The sequence below is a fragment of the Rattus norvegicus genome, chromosome 18 (genome assembly GCF_021556685.1).
Source record: "Rattus norvegicus strain SHRSP/BbbUtx chromosome 18, alternate assembly SHRSP_T2T, whole genome shotgun sequence".
Lineage (NCBI taxonomy): Eukaryota > Metazoa > Chordata > Mammalia > Rodentia > Muridae > Rattus > Rattus norvegicus.
In genome coordinates, this window is record NC_141551.1 from 52,023,823 (window position 1) to 52,045,688 (window position 21,866).

General features: G+C 44.8%; 1 protein-coding gene across 1 annotated transcript in view; it reads right to left on the reverse strand.

Moving 5' to 3' along the window:
- The window catches only part of Aldh7a1 (aldehyde dehydrogenase 7 family, member A1), a 32,332-nt gene extending 17,745 nt beyond the window's left edge, over window positions 1-14,587 (reverse strand). The window contains 8 exon segments of the mRNA NM_001271105.1: window positions 609-686; window positions 2,429-2,473; window positions 4,219-4,351; window positions 5,790-5,913; window positions 6,772-6,852; window positions 11,471-11,536; window positions 13,022-13,075; window positions 14,318-14,587. Coding sequence (NP_001258034.1) covers window positions 609-686; window positions 2,429-2,473; window positions 4,219-4,351; window positions 5,790-5,913; window positions 6,772-6,852; window positions 11,471-11,536; window positions 13,022-13,075; window positions 14,318-14,509 — 773 coding nt within the window. The 5' untranslated portion in view covers window positions 14,510-14,587.
- Between the last annotated feature and the right edge of the window lie 7,279 nt (window positions 14,588-21,866).

A 21,866-nucleotide genomic window follows, 5' to 3' on the forward strand; every position in this document is an offset into this window, starting at 1 on the left:
AAATTATTTTTTCCTCCTTCCTAACTGTAATTTTACTACTGTTATGAATCATAATGTAAATATCTGACATGCAGCCTATCTGATATGTCTTTCAACCCCCAAAGGGGACTCGAAGTACAGGTTAAAAACAAATGTTCTCAAAGCTACTTGGCAGGAACTGAGGGTGCAGCTCGGTGGGAGAGGCCTTGCCTAGTAGCATATACAATGCTTGGACTTCACCCCAGCACCAAAACAAAACTAACAAAAATCCACCAAATGGTACGGTTTCAAAGGGAGGGTTTTACGGTATATGAATCTTGTGGCAGTTAAAACAACACTTCCTAGATACGGCGTCAAACTTGCTGTGTAGCTGAGGATGGCCATGAACTTTGATCTTTCTGCTTCCACCTCTAGGGCTCTGAGATTGTAGGCATGTGTCAGTAACTAAAAACCAAGCATTCCGCGGGAAGCTCACGCACTAACAAGTGCCGAGCAGGTCTACAGCATTAATGGCCACAGAAGGTAGCCTCGCCTCCTTAGCTGCACTGGGTTTTGTTATTGCAATAGAAGATTCCCACCAATCAACGCAGGGCCCTTCAGTGAAGGATACTCTTACTCCATTCACCTACCCGATTTCTGCTCCACCACAGGTCAGGGAGCAAATGGCACCAGGCAGCAGGTTGTCCTCCAAAACCTTGGCTATGATCCTAGGAAGGAGACAGCAGACATGCTCAGCCAGTCACTCCTCTGGGAACATTTTTATAAATGGGAGAGAAAGCCCTAACACATGACTTCCCTTTTCAACTGACTCTTCAAACACTCAGACCTGAGTTTCCCTCATGGATTACAAACAAGGTTTGCAAACACTTACAAGCAGAAGTCTGCATTTAACATACAGTGTTAAAGGACAAGATGTACAGAACATGAAAAGGAGATATAGAAGCATTTTCATCCCATCTTTTTCTACCTAACTGTGAAGACACATCTGCGTCAGTATGACAGGCTGGAGGCTGTATTCCTCACTGACGTACATGGATGGAGCCTTGCTTTTTCTTCTTTGGTCCCTACCCACACATCCATTCGGACAGTAAGGAAATTAAAGAGGAATAAGGTATAAGAAGGTAGAGGAATCTAAAGAGACCCCACAAACAAATAAGGTGTCTGAATATAACCCCATATCTGCTCACACACAGAAGCAGCAAAGGGAAGCAGAGCTGCTCAGCTCAGCTGACAGTATTTGCATAGTGAAGCCCTGGGCTCAGTCTCCAGCACTGCACAGACCAGGCGTGGCAGTGTACACCTGAGATCTAGCACTTTGGAGGCAGAGACAGGAGGATCAGAACTTCAGGGGAGTTCAAGGCTGGCCTGGACCACAAGGCCCTGTTCTCCTACCTCCCTTCCCCTGAAAAGAGAAGCGATAATGGATAATGGTGGCACATGCCCTTTGGAGGCAGAGGCAGGAGGATGCAGTTTAAGGTCCTTGTCAGCTGTGTGAGGAAGGTGAGGTCAGTCTGGCTACAAGAGGACCCGTCTCAAGACACAAAACTAAAGCAAACAGGATGGACTGGGGAGGGGAAGAAGTCTCTGAAGCCTGGGATATTACCATGGAGATGTCCTGGAAGATGGGGCCCTGACTCACATAACCCTGAAGTAGTGCAGGGCTTGTGTCTGCTGGCTTCAGCCAGAAAACAGCAGGATCTTACATGCCCAAAAGGCCTGTGCACATCGAAGTGCCTTTTCCTTCAATCTAAGGGCTGCAGTCAAATGAGACCATGGTCACACACTACGTAACTGGCTGTGAGCTGTGAGAAATGGTTGAACTAGCCAGGTATGGCTCGTGTACCAATCAGTTCTCTCTGCTTTGTTAGTGGTCTGTGTGTCCACTTGACAGATACTATCTCAGTGGTAGAGCCCTTGCCTAGCATATGTAAGGTCCTAAATTCACCAGGGGTAGAGCATTTCTCAGCCATACACTTGTTGGACAATTATCAAGTAATACATACAGTCCCTAAAGTGCCAGGGTATTTCTTTTCTGCTGCACATGTTTTCATTTTTCAAGTGATAAACTGTCACTAGCTGGCATCCTTCCAAGCAGGTAAATGAAATGGCATGGCTCAGACAGATCCACATAAACTGCCATGATACTAAAGTCTTACTACCAAAGGAGAAAGGTACCTGATCTCTATGCTAAAACAAACACACTTCCTGCTGGGCAGTGATGGGGCATGCACACTTTTAATCCCAGCACTCAGGAGCAGACAGATGGATCTCTGTGAGTTTGAGCCCAGTCTGGTCTACAGAGCAAATTTCAGGACAGCCAGGACACAGAGAAACCATGTCTCAAAGAAGAAAGAAAAAAAAAGCACACTCATACACACATACACCAGTGCTTGTCAATCATCCTAGCGAAATATGTGACACCAGAAAAAAGAAAGCCATACATACTTACTTTGTGACAGCTATACTAACGAGGGAAGTTGTTGGTGCTCCTTTCCTAGAGACATTTAAGAGAGACAGAGAGAGAGAATTAACTTTAGAGGCAAGCACCTTTCATTTCAAAGAAAAACAAAAACGTTATAAAGAAGAGCATCTAGGGGTTGGGGATTTAGCTCAGTGGTAGAGCGCTTACCTAGGAAGCGCAAGGCCCTGGGTTCGGTCCCCAGCTCCGAAAAAAAGAACCAAAAAAAAAAAAAAAAAAAAGAAGAGCATCTAATTAGACAACAAATACCACTAGTAACTGAAATGGAAACCTATCCTCCAGGTGGGGTTTTAGGGACGAGGAAACAATGTAATAACCGTGCTCCAAATGATGGGGAACGCAGCTGCTGCAGGGCCACAGAACTGTTACGTTAACTGTTCCCGAAGGAAGTGGCACTGTTAACTACATAACACACTGGGTTTCAGTGCTGGACGATCGTTAATTAGGACTGTCAACTTGACTGACTAAGCACCGGTGCTGAGACACATAGCACTGAACTTCAAATGTGCTTAAGAAGGGGCTTCCAGAGATGATTAACTGAAGGGGGAAGACCCACTCCAAACATGGGGAGCCCCATCCCATGGCTGGACTCCTGGACTGAACAAAAGGAGAAAAGGAAGCCAGTTGAACAACAGTGGACCCCTTTCTCTGCTTCTGACTAAACTAATATGAACAAGCTGGTCCCACCACCACTCTGGCTCTGCCATGATGGACTAACTGTACATTCCCCGTCCCCTTCTGTGACCCAAAATACACCTTCCTCCAGTAAGTTGCTTCTTTTTTTTTTAAAGATTTATTTATTATGTATACAGCGTTCCACCTGCATGTACACATGCAGGTCAGAAGAGGGCACCAGATCTCATTACAGATGGCTATGAGCCACCATGTGGTTGCTGGGAATTGAACTCATGACCCCTGAAAGAGCAGACAGTGCTCTTAACCTCTGAGCCATCTCTCCAGCCCCATAAGTTGCTTCTTATCAGGCAGTTGGTCACAGCAACGAGAAAGTTCAGACAGAATGCACAGGTTCTTTTGCAAAATGGTACCAAACCATCAAGTCTTCAAACTACACTTGGTTTTATACAGAGATTGAGAATATGCCATTGATGGCATTACTTAACACTAATACATTTGGCTGGGCACCTGTAATCCCTGCGCCCAGAGGGCTGAGGTAATAATATGGTCTGGGCTATAGAGTCAGATCCTGTCTCAATCAATCAATAAAATCCTGGAGATGGTAGCCCAAAGGTAGAAGCAAGAGTTCGGAGTCTTCCTCTCAAAAAAAAAAAAAGAGAGAAAGAAAGAAAAGAAAAAAAACTCAATCCATCCATCTATCTGAGCTTGGGGCAGTTCTATGGAAGACTGAGCCATTAGCCTATGGAGCCTACTGCCAGGTACTTAAGTGTCAGAACGAGGGGCTGGGGATTTAGCTCAGTGGTAGAGCCCTTGCCTAGGAAGCGCAAGGCCCTGGGTTCGGTCCCCAGCTCCGAAAAAAAGAACCAAAAAAAAAAAAAAAAAGTGTCAGAACGGAGGTACAACTTAGAGTAAGAACAGCTGGCTGGGGAAGGAGACACTACTACATCCAAACATGTTGCCAATGGTCAAATACAAATTAAAAACCAGCGCAATTAGCACATGTGACTTAATGTGTCAGTTAAGAGAGACTGAAGACACATCTAAAACCCTTTCACAGTGCACAGCGATGGCTCCGGCTGTTTACTCACCACCTCTCACAATGAGACCGGAGAATGACAACTTACCAAAGGCAGACGTTGCCTGTGATCAGAGCTATGGCATTGTTCCAGCCAAACACAGCCACAGGGAAGTTGAAGGCAGTGATGATTCCCACCAGGCCTAACGGATTCCACTGTTCCATGAGAGCATGGCCGGGTCCTGCGGTGTACACATATTCACTTGGTGAACATATTTGTTATGAATAAAATCCTAAGCCATTTCTCTTCAGACCAAAGAGTATTCCTGATGCTCCCATGGACTACCTCACAGAGCCGAAGGATTAAGAACTACTGTGTAATGTAAAACAGAACTGCTCATTACTACCCCACTTTACCAACTGTATTGGTGGTCACTATACCCCATACCTCAGGAGCTGCAGAGGTAAGGGCAGCATGGATCCCATTTGGAAGACAGAGACATGTCATGAAACAGTAGGAGGTTCCCCCCAAGAGATGTGAACACAGAGGGTAACATAAATAGAGCACAGAACACGTGATTCTCAGGACTGTGTTGTCTCTTGACCTCTCTAACTTCAAGACAAGAAAGCTCATGTTACAGGCTCATGTTGGATGGATTGATTACAAAAGCTTCATTCACTGTAAGGAAATTAAAGTGCGAATAGAAATGAGTATATTTTTGGCAGATGTGGTCCGTCTGGCAGACTGCTTGCCAGGCATGTACAGGCCTGGTTCAGACCCCTGGCATAAGCTGGGTGTGGTGGAGGCAGAAGATCAACACAAGGTTTTTCTCAGCCCTGTGGTAAGTTCCAGCCCAGCTTGGAATAGATGAGACACTATATACAAAACAAACAAAGCCCCCAATCTCATATTTCATTGCAAACTTTAAAGCTAATGCCACGAAGGCTTATTTTAATTAACAGTTGCCAGTGTTGTAAAAAACAGAGCCAAGAAGCATCCGCAGACCTGGTCAAACTTACACACTATTATCACATGCAGGACAGTGACACTTCTTGTCATCACTCACGCTGGAACCTCAGCACCTGATACCCAGGCCGTCCCACAGGCCAGCATCCCAACTCCTGCTGGGGAGGTCTAGCCTTCTCTCCTACTCTCTCTTCTTTGCCCGACTGCCATCAATTCCTCGCTTAGAGGCCTCTAGGGTCTACGTAAATGCTGTAGCTACTCAGGATAAAGTCCCTCACAGCAGGGACCCGTGCACTGCATCCTCCAGCTGTGCTCACAAGGAGGTTCCTGATGGTCCCCCATCCTCAACTTCATGCAGCCGCCTTCCCCACTCACAGTATTCAACCACCAGTGCCGTGTCCTTCGAGGCCTGGGGTACTTCCGGGACGTACCTGGGGCAGAAAGTCCCCAACACTCTTACAGTCCTGTCCTTTAATTGGCATGCTCTGCCATAGCTACCAATTCCCTGACACGGCCCTCCATCCTATGCCTGTGTGTACACACACGTGCAGGTCAGAGGACAATAAAACTGAGCTCTCTCCCTCCGCCCTGTGGGTCCTGGGAATGGAAGTGAAGTTGTCCGGCATCCTGCTAAGCCATCTCGCTGGGCCCACAGAGGAGGGTTGGAAGCTGTGTCCTGGCACAAGCACTTAGCTTAATGACTCCAGGCTTACTTTCAGAGGGCAAGGTGGGTCCCCCGATCATCCTCGACAAGCCGGCAGCATAATCGCAGACGTCCACGTACTCCTGAACCTCCCCTATTCCTTCCACTAAGATTTTCCCCATCTCCAAAGACACCTAAAAATATAAAAATGCAAGCAGAATTTCCCAAGCAGAACTTGTATATTAAACATTAAGCTGAGGACAAAATAAAACATTTTACGTGGGTAATAAACTAAGGAAATCTTTTCTTCTGAAATTTTTTATTTACTTGCTTTTTTGTCTTATTTTTAATATATTGCTTTTATTAATTCTTTGACAATTTCATTTATGTATATAATTCAGCATGCTTTGATGACTTTTGGTTTTTTGGTTTTTTTTTTCGGAGCTGGGGATCGAACCCAGGGCCTTGCGCTTCCTAGGCAAGCGCTCTACCACTGAGCTAAATCCCCAACCCCGCTTTGATGACTTTTAAACCAGGTAAATTTATTTTACTTTTTCTTATAAAAAAATGGATTTTGAAATTTGTTTTTCTTGGAGCTGGAGAGTTAGCTCGGAGGTTAAGAGCACTGGCTGCTCTTTCAGAGGTCCCGAGTTCAATTCCCAGCAAACACATGGTGGCTCACAACTATCTACAGTAAAATCTGATAACCTCTTCTGACGCGCAGGTGTACACGCAGGGTGTACATGCAGATAGACCACTCATAAACATAAAATAAATAAATCATTAAAATATTGTTCTTCTTAAAAATCATAATCTTGGGACATACCTTTAATGTTAATCTTTTAAAATCTGATTCAACCTAGTGGGGCAAGGGAGCAGACAGAACTCCAGCAGTTAGGAGTCTGAGGCAGGGGGATCTCTTGAGCCAAGGCTACACAACACAGCAGAAACCTCAGTCTCAAACAAAACAAAATGTATGCATGTGAACTCATGACAGCCTGTTCTTGACTGATTCTCAAGAGATCACTAAAAAAACTTCAAAAATACTTTACCAGTCTTCCCAGTAATTGGATCTTCTCCCGCAAGGCATCGCCAATCTTTCTGACTATTTCTCCTCGCTTTGGGGCAGGAATCTAAGAGAAGAGTGCAATTTTGATGTCAAAGCCTATGTTGGTGTGTCTACCAGTGTCAGAAGTGCACTGAAGAACAGACCACAACTATGTCGCTAGAGACTTTTTGGGTCACAGTGATATGGCTAACATCCCTAGAGCCACCTCTTCTGGGAAGCATGGACAAAGTGGCAACAAACAGTTATGGATGGTCGCAGGTCTAAAGACAAACACTACAAGAAAAGAGCAAGGCTGGATGCAGGGGAAACAAATCTAAACTCAGACTCACACTGAATACTGAAGGACTGGAAGAATTGGCCAGGAATCAGCCTGTGCCTGCCTCTTGAGTGCTGGGATCAAAGGCTTACACCACCATGCTCAGCTGAGATTCCCTCTTTTTAAAGCCTCTAGCCATGTGGGCACTGGCTTTCCCAACCAGCCCTTTCGTTCTGCACGATTCTTTCTGTATTTCCCATCTTTCCTAGAAGGGCATAGTCTTATAAATTCACCTCCAGGGTTGCAAGTCAAGCCACGCTGCTAACATCAGCTGAGATCAAATATATATGTCCTCTACCTTCCACACATTAGACATTTTACAAAAATAATTATGATTTATTTCATGTGCAGGTGTGTGCCTCAGTGTATGCATGTGCACTTTATGCCTGCAGGAGCCCACGGAGGTCAGCAGAGGGCCTCTGACCTCCTGAAACTGGACTTACAGTTTTAGGAGTGGGTGCTAAGAACTGAACTTGATCTTCTGCAAAATAAATGCTCTCAAGCAGGGTTGGGGATTTAGCTCAGTGGTAGAGCGCTTGCCTAGCAAGCGCAAGGCCCTGGGTTCGGTCCTCAGCTCAAAAAAAAAAAAAAAAAAAAATGCTCTTAAGCACTGAATTATCTCTCCAGGCCCATGTGATACACATTTAATTTACTCCCATCAGTCTCGTGGCTACTATACAACTGCCTGGGCACATCACTGTCAACGAGACAGCTATAACTCTTGCCCAACAGGGAGCATAACTCAGTGCAGCGGCAGGGAGGGGGAGCAGCAGACTACATGAAGGGGAGCAAAGTCGTCAGGTGGAGCAGCCAGGACTTGTCAGTCCGTGTTACTATGGGAGAGGGGAGGAAGGCCTTTGAAAACATAGAGCGAAGACTTAAAGCATGGCTGTTCTCAGCCAAGTAAAAAGACAGAGAAATCAGAGCAAAGAGCAGGGCATGCGCGAAGGCCAAAGACAGGGAGAATGCAGTCGTTCTGAAGAGCAAAGAGAGTCAAGAGAAGAAAAGGAGCCACGTGCCAAGGGCCACAGATAAAACTAATGGCATGGATCATCAAGCAAAACGAGCTACAGTAAGACCAGGCACACAAAGGCTCACATCAAGGCTGGAAAAGTACCCCCAGTAGGGTCCCATAGGCAAACAAAAAGAGTCAGAGACAGCCAGTTGATTCTTGTTCTTGTGGTGTCCTTGATCCCTCCGGTTCTGCCGATCCTTCCTCCCCCTCCTCTACAGGGCTGCCTGAGCTCTCCTGGTATTTGGCTGAAGGACTCTGCAACTATTCCCTTCATTACACCTTGTTTTTATCTCCCTTAAAGACAAATGTTCCCTTTGAAATTTCTAGGCTTAACTGGAGTGAAACAAAACAGGTTTCTGTTGTGATGTAGGCAAGGCCAACAGAAGGTAAGAGGGCAGCAGAACGCCTCATGGGAAAGATCCTTCAGGGAGGCTGCAGACCAGGCCAGGCTGTTCTGATGCTTTTGTCTGAGGCCCAGCTAGGCCTTCTCTAAGTCACTGCCATATTGACCAGAGCCCAGGAGGACTGTCAGAAAAAGCTGTATCTGCACTGATCTTTGAACTCAATTGCTTAACTCCAATTCCAACAAGTTGATCCCTTACTGGCCCAGTTACTCATCTAAGAGGGACCTTCCTGACTTACTCAGCAACTCTGACTAGAGCTCAAAAATGCAGGAGCTATGAAGGAATGCTGAATACAATCTGGCACTGTGGGATAAGACATCAGAGTGCCAACGGAGATCCTAAGCTCAAAAACAGAAGCGAAAAGATTATAGCACAATAGCTCAGAACCATCATCATGACAGCGACCACTGCAGCAGGGGAGACAGACTTAAAAGTCGGCTAAGGGGGAAACGAGATGGCTCCACAGGGAGAGGTGCTTGCTGCTCAAGCTTGGTGACCTGAGTTTGATCCCCAGAACCCACATAAGATGGAAAGAAGGAACCGACTCTACAACATTGACCTCTGACCTCCGCATGCACATCATGGGGCATGTGTACACACATCACCACCATCATTATCTAACGATAAATAAAACAGTTTTTAAATCAGTTTAGGAAGGCAGATCCTGAAACTACACAAGCTAATCTCAAACATGTTTTTATTTACTCTAGATAAACACACATGGGCATAAATGTTTCTGTTTAAAAGACATGTGAGTGCTGGAGAGATGGCTCAGTGGTTAAGAGCACTGACTGCTCATCCAGAGGTCCTGAGTTCAATTCCCAGCAACCACATGGTGGCTCTCAACCATCTGTAATGGGATCCAATGTCCTCTTCTGGTGTGTCTGATGACAGCGACAGTGTACTCACATACATAAAATAAATGTATCTTTTAAAACATAAAAAAAAAAAGACGTGAATGATTCCAGCATTTGGGAGACTGAGGCAGGAAGAAAAGAAAGCAAGCTAGAAAGAAAGGTGGTTAGGGTCAGGCTGGAGAGATGCCTCAGCAATTAACAGCACTTGTTACTCTTGCAGAAGACCCAGGTTCAGTTTTCTACACCGATGTCACTATCTATAACTCCAATTCCAGGGGATCCAGGGCCCTCTTCTGACCTCTGAGGGCACTAGGCATGCATGTGGCACACAGACATACTTGTAAGCAACACTCTCATACGCATAAAATAAATAAATCTCTTTGTAAAATGTTTTGGCCATGTACAGTGGCACATGCCTTTAATCCCAGCACTTGGGAGATAGAGGCAAGAGAATCTATGTGCGTTTGAGGCCAGCCTGGTCTACAAAGCAAGTTAACCAGGACAAATAAAGTTTAATGTTCTGGGACACGTGGCTCAGTGATTAAGAGCATGGTTCACAATCTTAAGGAGGACTCGCAGCAAATGCCAGTAACCCCATTGCATGAGTCGGGCAGAGGCAGGAGGATTGCTAGGATTTGCTTGCTGGCTTCCACCCTAGTAAATACCCTGCTTCAGAGGAACAAGCAGGTGATCAAAGAGGATACCTGATGCCCTCTTCTGGCCTCTACATGCATACAACACACAAACTTTTTTTAAATTTTTTAAAAGATGTATTTATTATATATAAGTACACTGTAGCTGTCTTCAGACACACTAGAAGAGGGCATCAGATATTAAAACAGATCTTAAAATCAGATCTTAAAACATGTGGTTGCTGGGATTTGAACTCAGGACCTCTGGAAGAACAGTCAGTGTTCTTAACCACTGAGCCATCTCTCCAGTCCCCTAAGCATTTTTTTAAAAAAATAACTGGAGCAGTGAGATGCCTCATCAAATAAAGATCCATCCTTGGCAACGTGTGAGAGAACTGACTCCAAAGTAGTCTTCTGACCACCACATGTACTGTGATGCATGTGCCAACATACATGACTCTGTGCACACAGACACACAATAATAAACACCAGCAAATACACATTATCCTTATACGGATACACACACACACACACACACACACACACACACACAGACACACACAGTGTGATCCAAAACTGTGTATGCATCATGTAACATGTATAGAAGAATCATACCTATGATGTAAGCACAGGGGAGCTGGGAAAGAAGCACCGGAAGGCAGCTCTGATAACCATCTACTACTACTACTACTACTACTACTACTACTAAAGATGTTGGGATGAAGACTAAATTTGGTTGTCTCGCTGCATCGTCCTCAAAACAAGACAAAAGAGCCAGGCAGCTGCCGAGATGGCTCAGTGGATAAGGGTACTCGCCACCAAGCCTGATGGTCTTGGTGTAATCCCCAGCATGGCATTATGGTGTAGAGATGCTTGCCTGTGCCAGTCCTGCCACAAACGCCTGCCAACAATACATGATCTAGTGATTTAATCCTCACAACTCCAGAAGGCAGGCTCTCACAGCCTTCCCCTCTTTGCGAAAACCCTCTGGTGGAGGCAGAGGGATGCTGGAAGATCCAAGCGATTCCTTCTCTCCTTCACTCCATGCCCACCTAGCGGCCACTGATTAGTGAGGCCCACTTTGGCTCTGTGAACCCATGATGGGTATTGCTCAGAGACGAAGGAGGCAGAATCTCCTTAGCCCTAGGCATGCTGTGAGGATATCCTGTCCCTCCTCAGACTAAGAGGAGAGGCAGGAGAAACAGAGGACAAAGGGCTCCCTTTCTTTTGCTCAGTAAGAGGTTTGGGGGAGAATATTCACAGCTCTACACATGACTGTTCATCTATTTTGAACCACTCTTCTAATCCTAAACAGAACGGACACTGGCTTTAGAATACCCGGAGGAAATCAGCAGAGTTCCCAAGAATGCACTTTTCCGCACTTTCCCATGCTTATCTGTCTTTCCTGAGTACATCAGGTGACCTGTTCTGCAGTGGGGACCATAAAGCCATACTTACATCTGCCCAGATGTTCCAAGCTTTCTTGGCTTTCCCTATAGTCTCTTCATAGTCTTTCATGCTGGCCTAAGTCAACAACGAGAATGAGAGAAGAGAAGTGAAAAAAATGTCAGTGAGAAAGAAAAAAGAAGCTGTGTCTGCAGATACTGACTGGATGCACCCCTTCCATCCCAGCACTCTGGAAACAGAGGCAGGTGGATCCTGTGAGTTTAAGACCAGCCCGGCCTACAGAGTGAGTTCAAGGACAGCCAGGGCGACACAGTGATTAATCAATCAAGTAAGCAAGCAACAAGCAATTAATTAATTAATGCAAAGAGGTTGGAATGTTGAGAATCCAGAGCCTAATTACCTCAGTCTGGGCTAGTTTTCACCTCCCCGAATAAGCATTCTTTGCCCACCCTGGTGTCTGTCAGAACCAGCATGCTGTGACTTAAGAACTAGCATCCTCACTAACCAATAAAAGCCTTTGGAATCTTTCAGCTTAGCAGCTCACTAGTTTCCACCCACCCGAAAGCTAGACTGCCACCAGCAGTGTCCCCATTGCTGTAAACACCGCTCTGAGGTGCCACCAATGGAGTTTTAAATTGCTTTGGTATACAACTTGATGTTTTTGCCACTATAAAACTCTATGGAATGGCCTCCCTGGGGAAACAACCTGCCTTTCCCAGGCAGGATGGTCACTCAAATTTGGCTCCAGAATAAACTGTTTCCTGTTCCCTTTAAGGTGAGAGCTCTGGTTTTCACACTGACCAGGATACTCATCTTCTAGAATATACAAATATCTTTGCAACGGGAGTGGAAACTTTCTTACTGTCCCTAAGACTCACGGATGATAATGATTTCAACAGTCTACAACCCTAAAGTCTGTTTACAAAGCTGGAGTAGTAGCTGGAGGCAATCTTGCTCTTGGCTCTAGCATTGGTGAAGCCCTGAATTCAATGCTGAGCACTGGAAGAGGGAATGTGTACTAAATTAAACTAAAGCATAAGAACAAGAAAACAGCAGGAATCTAACACAAGGAAAGAAAACCCAGCTGTGCTGTAAAGCCTTGCTTTGTAAATTGAGGTCTAGCCTCATCTAGACACAACACATGACCCATATAAGAAAGTTCAACCTTGGACTCCAACCCAGATTTGAAGAATCAGAACCTTCATCCTAAAAAAATAACCTCTGGAGTTGACTCAGAAGCAATACCCAGAGGGAGACTAGGAAGGTAGCCCAACTTGCCTAGCTTGTCTGAAGCTCTGGCTGGGGTCAAGCCCAGCATAAACCTAGTACAGTCCTGCATGCCTATAGCTAGGTTCAAAGTCCTACACAACATTCTCAGCACTAGCCTGGGCTACTGTGGTCCAAACAACAATAAAAACACTTTCTGCCTAATCCTGATTCACCTTTTCTAGCTAATTCCACAGAGCAAGAATGGACTGTCTCCCCAGTCAGTCTCGGCATGAAAAAGAGCTGCATGAGTCTGTGCACCTGTGCTGCTCGCTCTTGCCTCTAAGAACACCACCAGCATGGTTCCCTGTCACGGCCTGAATTTTAACAACTTACCTGTCGGACTCTTGCTATTGGCTCATTGTTAGCAGGACAATAGGTCGTAATTACCTTGAAACAAACATACAAAAAAATAACAATCATACATAGAAATTATAATCATTCCCAAAACAGAAAAATAAAAGCGAAATTGGAGCCTTCAGGCTAACTTCTGTTCCGACTAACCCACTCTTCAGAACCGTCTTGGCTTCTCACCTGTTCATAAGGAACTGTCTGTAAGATCCATGGGTTGGTCATCTAAAGACTACGTTCTGAGGCATTTATACTACACACCTAATCCTCAGTGTAGCCAGATAGTTAGCTGATAATTTTAACACACCGCTTTTCCACCTTATTCTGCCTACCCTCTGGTCTGGAAACAGAACGCCTAAGTCCAGATAAACTACAACAAGGCCTATGTTAATGAAACCGGTGAGTCTAAGGTGAGGTAAGAGCACCTAAAGATTAGGTTTTATCGGGCTGGCTAGATGCCTCAGCGGTTAAGAGGACTGACTGCTCTTCCAGAGGTCCTGAATTCAATTCTCAGCAACCACATGATGGCTCACAACCATCTGTAATGGGATCTGATGCTCTCTTCTGGTGTGTCTGAGAGTGTATTCATACACTAATAAAATTAATTTTAAAAAAAGATTAGGCTTTATCAAAAGACACGAACTAGATGATGCCACAAGAGCAATAGAGTGCCTGCCTCCAGTGCACACGGCCCTAGGTTCAAGTCCAAAACCCAAAGCGAAACTCCCAATTTCATGGTAACAATTAAAATCACCTGTATCTCCTACAGCCAAAGGTAGCCAAAAAGTTGCTTTTCCTGTAACAAAGCAGGTTCTAGTAGAGTTGAATGTCATGTTTCTGAAAGTCTTTATTTCCCTTGAAAGTATGAGGCACTGTCCTAAGTTTGGGGCAACTAGAAACTTACCTGTCCACTGCATGTTTTATCACGGTGCTAAGTCTGGCAATAAATACTGAAAACCAAGTAAACCTTCAAGGGGGAGAAAGTTTACAAAATTTCAGCCAGGATGAGCTTGTTACAGATTCCAGGCAAGACTGCCATACGGTTTAAGTAAGCATTGACGTTTAGCCTTCCTAGCAGCTCCAAAAGGCCATCGATTCCTCACAGCGCTAAAACCAATCGATTCTTCTTGCCTTTCTCCACGAGAAAACTTCTGTACAACTTTAGAACTTCCCATCCCTGTCTATCCTCCCTCAGCTCCAGTTGGGAGGTGGGAAGGGAGGCGCCCGCCTTGCGGCCTCCCGGGTAAACCATGGCTACAGTTTTCCGGGACTCCCGCATACCTCTCCCCGGCCGCCCCAGCTTCCATTAAACACGCCCTCGTTATCTTCGCGGAGACCCAGGTCTTGCAGCCAGGCATACTGGGGATGATGGATCAGCAGAGTAGACATAAGGGCGGCAGGCCTACTCCAAAGGCGGGAAAGTTTGCTGGCCTTCACAGTCTGCACGCAGAGCGGGCGAGCCAGACGCAACATAACGAGCTCGCACGCTAGAAGCCCCTACCGCAGGGCAGTCCGGGAAATACAGCCCCGCCCCCTGCCCTCGGAGAGTCCACTTGGCAGGCCCCGCCCCCTGCCCCGTTCATTGGGAGGCCGGCCCCCAGCCCCCTTCTGCTAGCGCCCATTGGGCAGACCCCTCCCCCAGGGATCCCATTGGGCAGCCTCGCCCCACCCACCCTTCGACACGCCCCCTGCCCACTCCCCATCTTCTCCCTCTGGGGTCGTCCGGATCTACTACTCTGGGTGAGGTGGCGGCCTCAAGGTCTGGGGCGGGGACGGGGCTAAGAGGGCAGGGAACTGAGCCACCCACTGCTTCTGAAATCCGCTCTTTTCGAGCGAGCCACCGCACGCTTCTGGGCGGTACTACGCTTAGGGCTAGGGTATTCTGGGCATGCTCATTCCGTCGGTCTGGGCTGGGATTTGAAAATCTCAGCAATTCTAGTCAGCATTCAAGAAGCGATGACGTCACTGATCTCCGTGGTAGCCCAGGGAGGTTTTTCAGTGTGTGAAGGTTGAAGAAAGGTTATTTCCACTGCTTTGGTAAATTACAAATATTTCCTAATAAATGAAAAGTATCACATGATTGTATCGCCTTTTAAATATGCTACCTCGGTACACTCTTACTTTTAAAGAACAAGCCTCGTTTTAATCAATGCCCTTCACACTCCTTGTCTATTTTCTGCAATATCCTTGCCCCTCACTCTCTTACAGATAACCAGGCCTCTCTATACAGGGTAAATCCTAGCATCTCAGCAGCACTGGCCACATGCATTCAACTTAAATAGGTGCCTACGTGATATCCAGCCTGTTACTCATTTTGCGATCCCCAGGTCATGCTGGGTTTCTCAGTGCTTCGACTGCTTTCTACCCTGCAACCAAAGTCACAAAAGGATACAAATAAGAAAGGAAAAAACAACCAAACTATACTTACTTGCACATGATATGATCCTTCATTTAAAAATCTCTGAAGACTATACCACATGTAACCAACATCTGTTAACACTTTTAGCAAAGCAGTTAGATATAAAATCAATATACAAAGTCTTACACAGCCCAGACTAGCCTCCTGCTCACTGTGAGGATGATCTTAACCCCTGCCTCTCCCACCTGAGTGCTGATATTGTAGGCAGGTGCAAATGTACCTGACCCTACACTGCTAGGAACTAAACCTGGGGCTTCATGTGTGCTGATCGAACAGTCTATCAAAGCAGCTCCCTGACTAATTTAGTGGCTTCTCTGAATAGCAATAACAAACATGCTGAGGAAAAGGAAAACCAGCTCATTGACCATACCAGCATAATAATAGTAGTAATGATAATAATAATAATAATAATAATAGGTTTCATTTCCAGCATAGCATAACAAAGATGGGTATAGAAACCACAAGGCAAAAGAGAGGCAGTTTAGAAGGTGACCAATAGAAGGAAGAAGAAGAGATAAATATGAGCCAAGTAAAACTACATGACATGCATGCATGAGAATGTTAAAATGATATCAGTTTCTACATTGAAAATGCATTGGAGGGCTGGTGAGATGGATCAGTAGTTAAGAGCACCCTACTACTCTTCCAGAGGTCCTGAGTTCAATTCCCAGCAACCACATGGTGGCTCACAACCATCTATAAAGAGATCCGATGCCCTCTTCTGGTGTATCTGAAGACAGCTACAGTGTACTTATATATAATAAATGAATAAAATCTTTTTAAAAAAAAAAGAAAGAAAATGCATTGGAGCTGGAGAAATGACCAGAAATTGCAGCTGAGAGCATTGGATGCTCTTCCAGAGGACCCAGGGGCTCAAATCCCAGCACCACATGGTGGCTCACAACTGTAACTCCAGTTACAGACATACAAACAGGCAAAAATCACCAAAATAAATAAATTATTTTTAAAATGTGTAAAAATTTTATTAAGAATAAATAAATTTTTAAAAAAGAAAGAAAATGGTTGGGGATTTAGCTCAGTGGTAGAGCGCTTGCCTAGGAAGCGCAAGGCCCTGGGTTCGGTCCCCAGCTCTGGAAAAAGAAAAAAAAAAAAAAGAAGAAGAAAGAAAATATATGAAGATTTGTAAACATATTTAAAAAAGGATCACTTAGAGGAGACAGTAGGGGTGATATCAAAATATATTTTATATATACATATATATGGAATATTCTCAAAGAATATATGAAACATATTTTAAGCATATATATATATAAAATATACTTTTTTTCTTTTTTTCGGAGCTGGGGACCGAACCCAGGGCCTTGCGTTTGCTAGGCAAGCGCTCTACCGCTGAGCTAAATCCCCAACCCCTAAAATATACTTTTTAAAGGGGATGGCAAACACTTAACTCCTGTGAGTGGAGAATTTGCCATTATAATGAGCAAAATGTACTGCAGGTCACCTCAAAAGACCTGAGGGATGTGGATTGGTTTGTTACAAAGAGTTGTGAAGTCAGAAATACCACCACCACCCCACCACCCCATCTTACCCCACCCCCAACAGTCATAACAATATATGGTCAAACTGTCCTTGGTAGACCAATTAAAATAAATGGTTCAAAGGGTTTAGGCTCTTGAAGCCAAACCCAATTATCCAAGTTCAATCCCCAGTACCACATGATAGAAGGAAAGAAACGACTCTAGCAAGTTATCATCTGACCTGTACACAGGGTTAAAGCATATACACATACCCACACATGCCCACACACAGCCACACACTAAATAAACACATAGATGTATTTAATTTTAAAATAAAAATGAAAAGACAAGTAATAGTGAAAATCAAAGAAGGGGATTTGGGGCTAGAAACACCGCTCAGCAGTCAAGAGTAGGTGATGCTCTTACAGAAGACTTAAGTTTGATTTCCAGTACCCACACTGGGCAGCTTATATCTCCAGTGGCCTTTAACTCCAGCTCTAAGGGATCTGACCTCTGGCCTCTGAAGGTGTGCGTGTGCGCATGCGCGCGCGCATACATACATACATACATACATACATACATACACACACACACACACACACACATTTCCCTAGTAAGCTTGTGAGTTTGTCGCCTAAAAGTGCCTGCCATGCCTAGGGCTAACACTCTTAATTACAGTCATAGGCAACTAATTCAAAATACTGCAGACCTAAAAGTAAGAGCTAAAACTCTTAAAAACATTTTTAGAAAAATCTTTGCTATGACAGAGTGTTTAGTTATGAGAATCCATACATTGCCACAGTTAGAAACAGCATAGGGACTCTGAGGCCGCTATTCCCCTCAGCCTTGACTCCTTACTCAGGCCTGCAGCTATCTTCAGTCACTGAAAACATGGTAGGAAGGCCTTACGTCTTGCCTTCGTTTTCTATCTGTCTCCTATACTGCTCTGGCATTTTAGGTCACACTCATGCTTGACTCCACACTGCAACACAGCGATCATTTACGGAGTGTTTATTTGAAGCTGGTGACCTTCCTCCTTCAGGGCTGAGGATACCAAGGTAAGAATAACTAAAGTGTTCAAGATTTACAAGGCCATCATAATCAACAGATTTTCAACCTCCAGCTTTTACTAAAAGAGCTCTGCAAGCCACAGGAAGGTACCCGAAAGTCTCTAGCTGTTGTACTAAATGCTGCAGCAAAGGCTTTACTGAACAGCTGATTGCCAGGAGGGTGGAAGCCTTGCTAGTCAGTTGATATAGGAAGGAGAGGGGAGATTGTTGGTTGAACATTTGCTAAGCCAGTCACATTTTGACAGTGAAACCACACCAGAGAAAAACAACTTTAAAGGAGACAGATTTCTTTTAGCTCACAATTTTAGAGGCTGTGGCCAAGGACTGGCTGTGTTACTTTTAGGCTCATGCAAAGACATGATAGAGGACCATGAAAGAGAAAAGGTGTTTACCTTATGGGGGACAGGAAGGGGATGGGGGACAGGGACAAGATAGACCACTCAAGGGCACACTCCCAGTGATCCACATGTCCCAGCCAGGCTCCACCTGTCCCTAACAGTCCATTTGGCTATTCATTCGTCAATAGGTTGATGGGACTAGCTTTCTTACAATCTGTCACCTCTCAGGAATGACACCATTTGGGGACCAAGTTTTCAACACATGAGCTTTTGGGGTCGTTTAATAGCAGACTCATGACACGTGCCTCCTCACGGGTCACGTATTTCACTGTGGGCAGAGGGGTGTTGAACTCGTATGTAACTGACCAGATGACCACACTTCTCTGGTCATGTCCGCTCCTGAAAAGCCAGTTATAACTGGGCATGGCAGTGCTGGCCTTTAATCCCAGCACTGGGGAGGCAGAGGCAGGCAGATTTCTTGAGTTTGAGGCCAGCATGGTCTACAGAGCAAGTTTTAGGCTAGCAGGGCTACACAAAGAAACCTTGTCTCCAAAAACAAAACACACACAACACACACACACACACACACACACACACACACACACACACACACACACACAGAGAGAGAGAGAGAGAGATCGCAAAATGTAAAAAAGTAAAAGAATTGGGACTTTGCCCAAAAGATAACTTTAAAACTTTGTTATTTAACCCTTCACCCTAAAATCAAGTTTATATTTCCTGCTGACTAAGCGTCAAAAAATCTCAACACTTCTGGAAAAACAAGGCAAACAAACAAAAAAAAAAAACCCCAAAAACCAAAAAAACAGGAACAGCTGACCTACAGAGATAAAACTCATTTTCCCAAAGACAAGGAAGGACATTAAAAACAAATGAAACAAGCAGCATGGGGCCAGAATGTTTGTGAGTCTGAGTTTTACTAGGTCAGTGCTCCTCTCTCATCTCTAAACTTAAACAATGTACCTGTTTTTTTTTTTTTTTAATCCTTTTAGAAAAAGAAAGATTTCCTTTACAAAAAGAAAGTCTTCAATTCAGGTCAAGTAGGAGCATATACTTAATCTTAATCTTCTTGTAGCTTTAGACCTTGCTGTAAATTACTTTTCTTTGAGTAATGTAACAAAGTTGCAATTTCATGATCCGCTGTGAAGGCAGAAAAGCACAGCTCTCTGTTGAGCTCCTGCACATCTTGAACATGGACCGACCGCCCTTCTCCCACCTCTCACAGTGGCCAGCGCTCAATCTGAAGTATGCACCATTCCTTCTTATTTTACCAAGCGTGCTAACTTTGCTTCTCTCTAGCTGGTCTTGAAATTCTTTTCCACTGTGCAGTCAAGGGTTCAACTTTACTTGAACCACATCCCTCTGGTGAGATCCCTCAGGCTATGGGAAAGCAGTGCTGACCTACATCTCACCAAGGCAATTGTCACAAAGAGAAAGGGGGGGGGGGAAGGGAGAGAAAGAAGTGGTATCTGAACTCCAGTTGCTCGCTAGCCAATATCTGAAAAAAAATGAACATTCCTCCTTGCTTTTTAGTTTTAGGCCTATCCTCTTCCTCACTTATATCTGGTACTTCTCAATGCCCAAGAATTCCAAACCTGATTTGAAAGTTATCCTCCATTTTTCATGCTCTTAGCTAAAAATAAGTCTTACTTTCTGCTCAGTTGATGCTTGGTTCCAGAATCCTGAGAAGGAAAAATGGACCCAAGCTGGAGCAAAAGGCAGTAACACCTAAAAGAACAGTCCGTTGAATTGGTGCATTTTATAAACGTCAGACTAACTGAGTCATAAGCATTTCTTTTCTCTTTTTTCTTTGTTTGCACATGTGTATGCATGTTCACATATGTGTGGGCATATTTGTGTTACCAAACTTGGAGGTAACAGTCTGTGCTTCAAAAATTCAAGTTTGGCTTTGAAGGGGCTTGAGACCCCATATGAACAACAATGCCAACCAACCAGAGCTTCCAGGGACTAAGCCGCTACCCAAAGACTATACATGGACTGACCCTGGACTCCAACTGCATAGGTAGCAATGAATAGCTTAGTAAGAGCACCAGTAGAAGGGGAAGCCCTGGGTCCTGCCAAGACTGAACCCCCAGTGAACATGATTGTTGGGGGGAGGGCAGTAATGGGGGGAGGATGGGTAGGGGAACAACCTTAGAGAAGGGGAGGGGTAGGGGTTAGGGGGATGTTGGCCGGGAAACTGGGAAGGGGAATAACAATCGAAATGTAAATAAGAAATATTCAAGTTAATAAAGATGAAAAAAAGATTTAAAAAAATTCAAGTTTGGCCACCCATCCTTGAGATGCCAATTAATAGTAAAAACTAGGGGCTGGAGAGGTGGCTCAGCGGTTAAGAGCACTGACTGCTCTTCCAGAGGTCCTGAGTTCAATTCCCAGCAACCACATGGTGGCTCACAACCATCTGTAATGAGATCTGATGCCCTCTTCTGATGTGTCTGAAGGCAGCTACAATGTACTCATATACATAAATAAATAAATCTTTAAAAAATAGTAAAAATTAGCCAATTTAATAGTAATTGCCAAATTAATAGTAAAAATCTGAAAAGGGAGATATAGTCAATGCCACCACATTGAGAGGAGGGACAAAGAGATCCAGTGACTTCCCTTAAGGCCAGTCTTTGAGTCCCAAGATGAGATTTTAAGTTCAGAGGTCCAAGAACATGTGCATCTAAAGAGCTGGGATCAAGGTGTGGTCTGGCCACCATTCACTTAGCCATCACTGTCTGGGCTCCAGTCTCAGGCTATAAAGTCTGACAAGCTAGAACTGTGGAAGCTCTTTTTCCATTTCCCACTCTGGTTGGTGCCCTCTCTTTTTTCCAGCATGGGATCCCTGGGGAAATTCTCTAGTGTTTCAACTGTCTGATAGATTTAGATTTAGAAAGAGACAGCTCTTTGAAATATTCTCATTTCTGCCAGGATAAATGTTATGAGTTCGTGTGTGTGTGTGTGTGTGTGTGTGTGTGTGTGTGTGTGTGTGTGTGTGTGTGACAGAGGTCAATCTTCCTCCATCACGCTCCGGTGACCTTACTTACTGAGGCATCTCTCACATGGTTTGATGATCCAGTGCATCTAGCTAGTCAACGTCCTCTGGGAATCTCCTGTCTCTTCCTTCTAAGAGCTAGGGTCACAGGTGAGCTTAAGTCACTCGGAACTTAAGTGGGTGCTGGGGATCTGAACTCAGGTACTCATTTCTGCACAGCAAGCATTTTCCCTAATGAGCCATCTCCCAGCCCAGCATTTCTTACGTTTTCTAGAAACAAGCCCCTCAAAGTATGAACCCTGCCTGGTACGGTGGCATAGGCCTTTCATCTCAGCACAGGGCAGGAGGCAGAGGCAAGTAGATCTCTGTGAGTTTCAGTCCAGCCTCATCTACATATCAAGTTCCAGGCCAGCCAAGCCTACTCTCTCCAAAAATAAAGCAAGACTAAACAGAACTAAACACCTTTAGAGATCAATAACCATGCTATAATCGACTTGGCCTAGAAT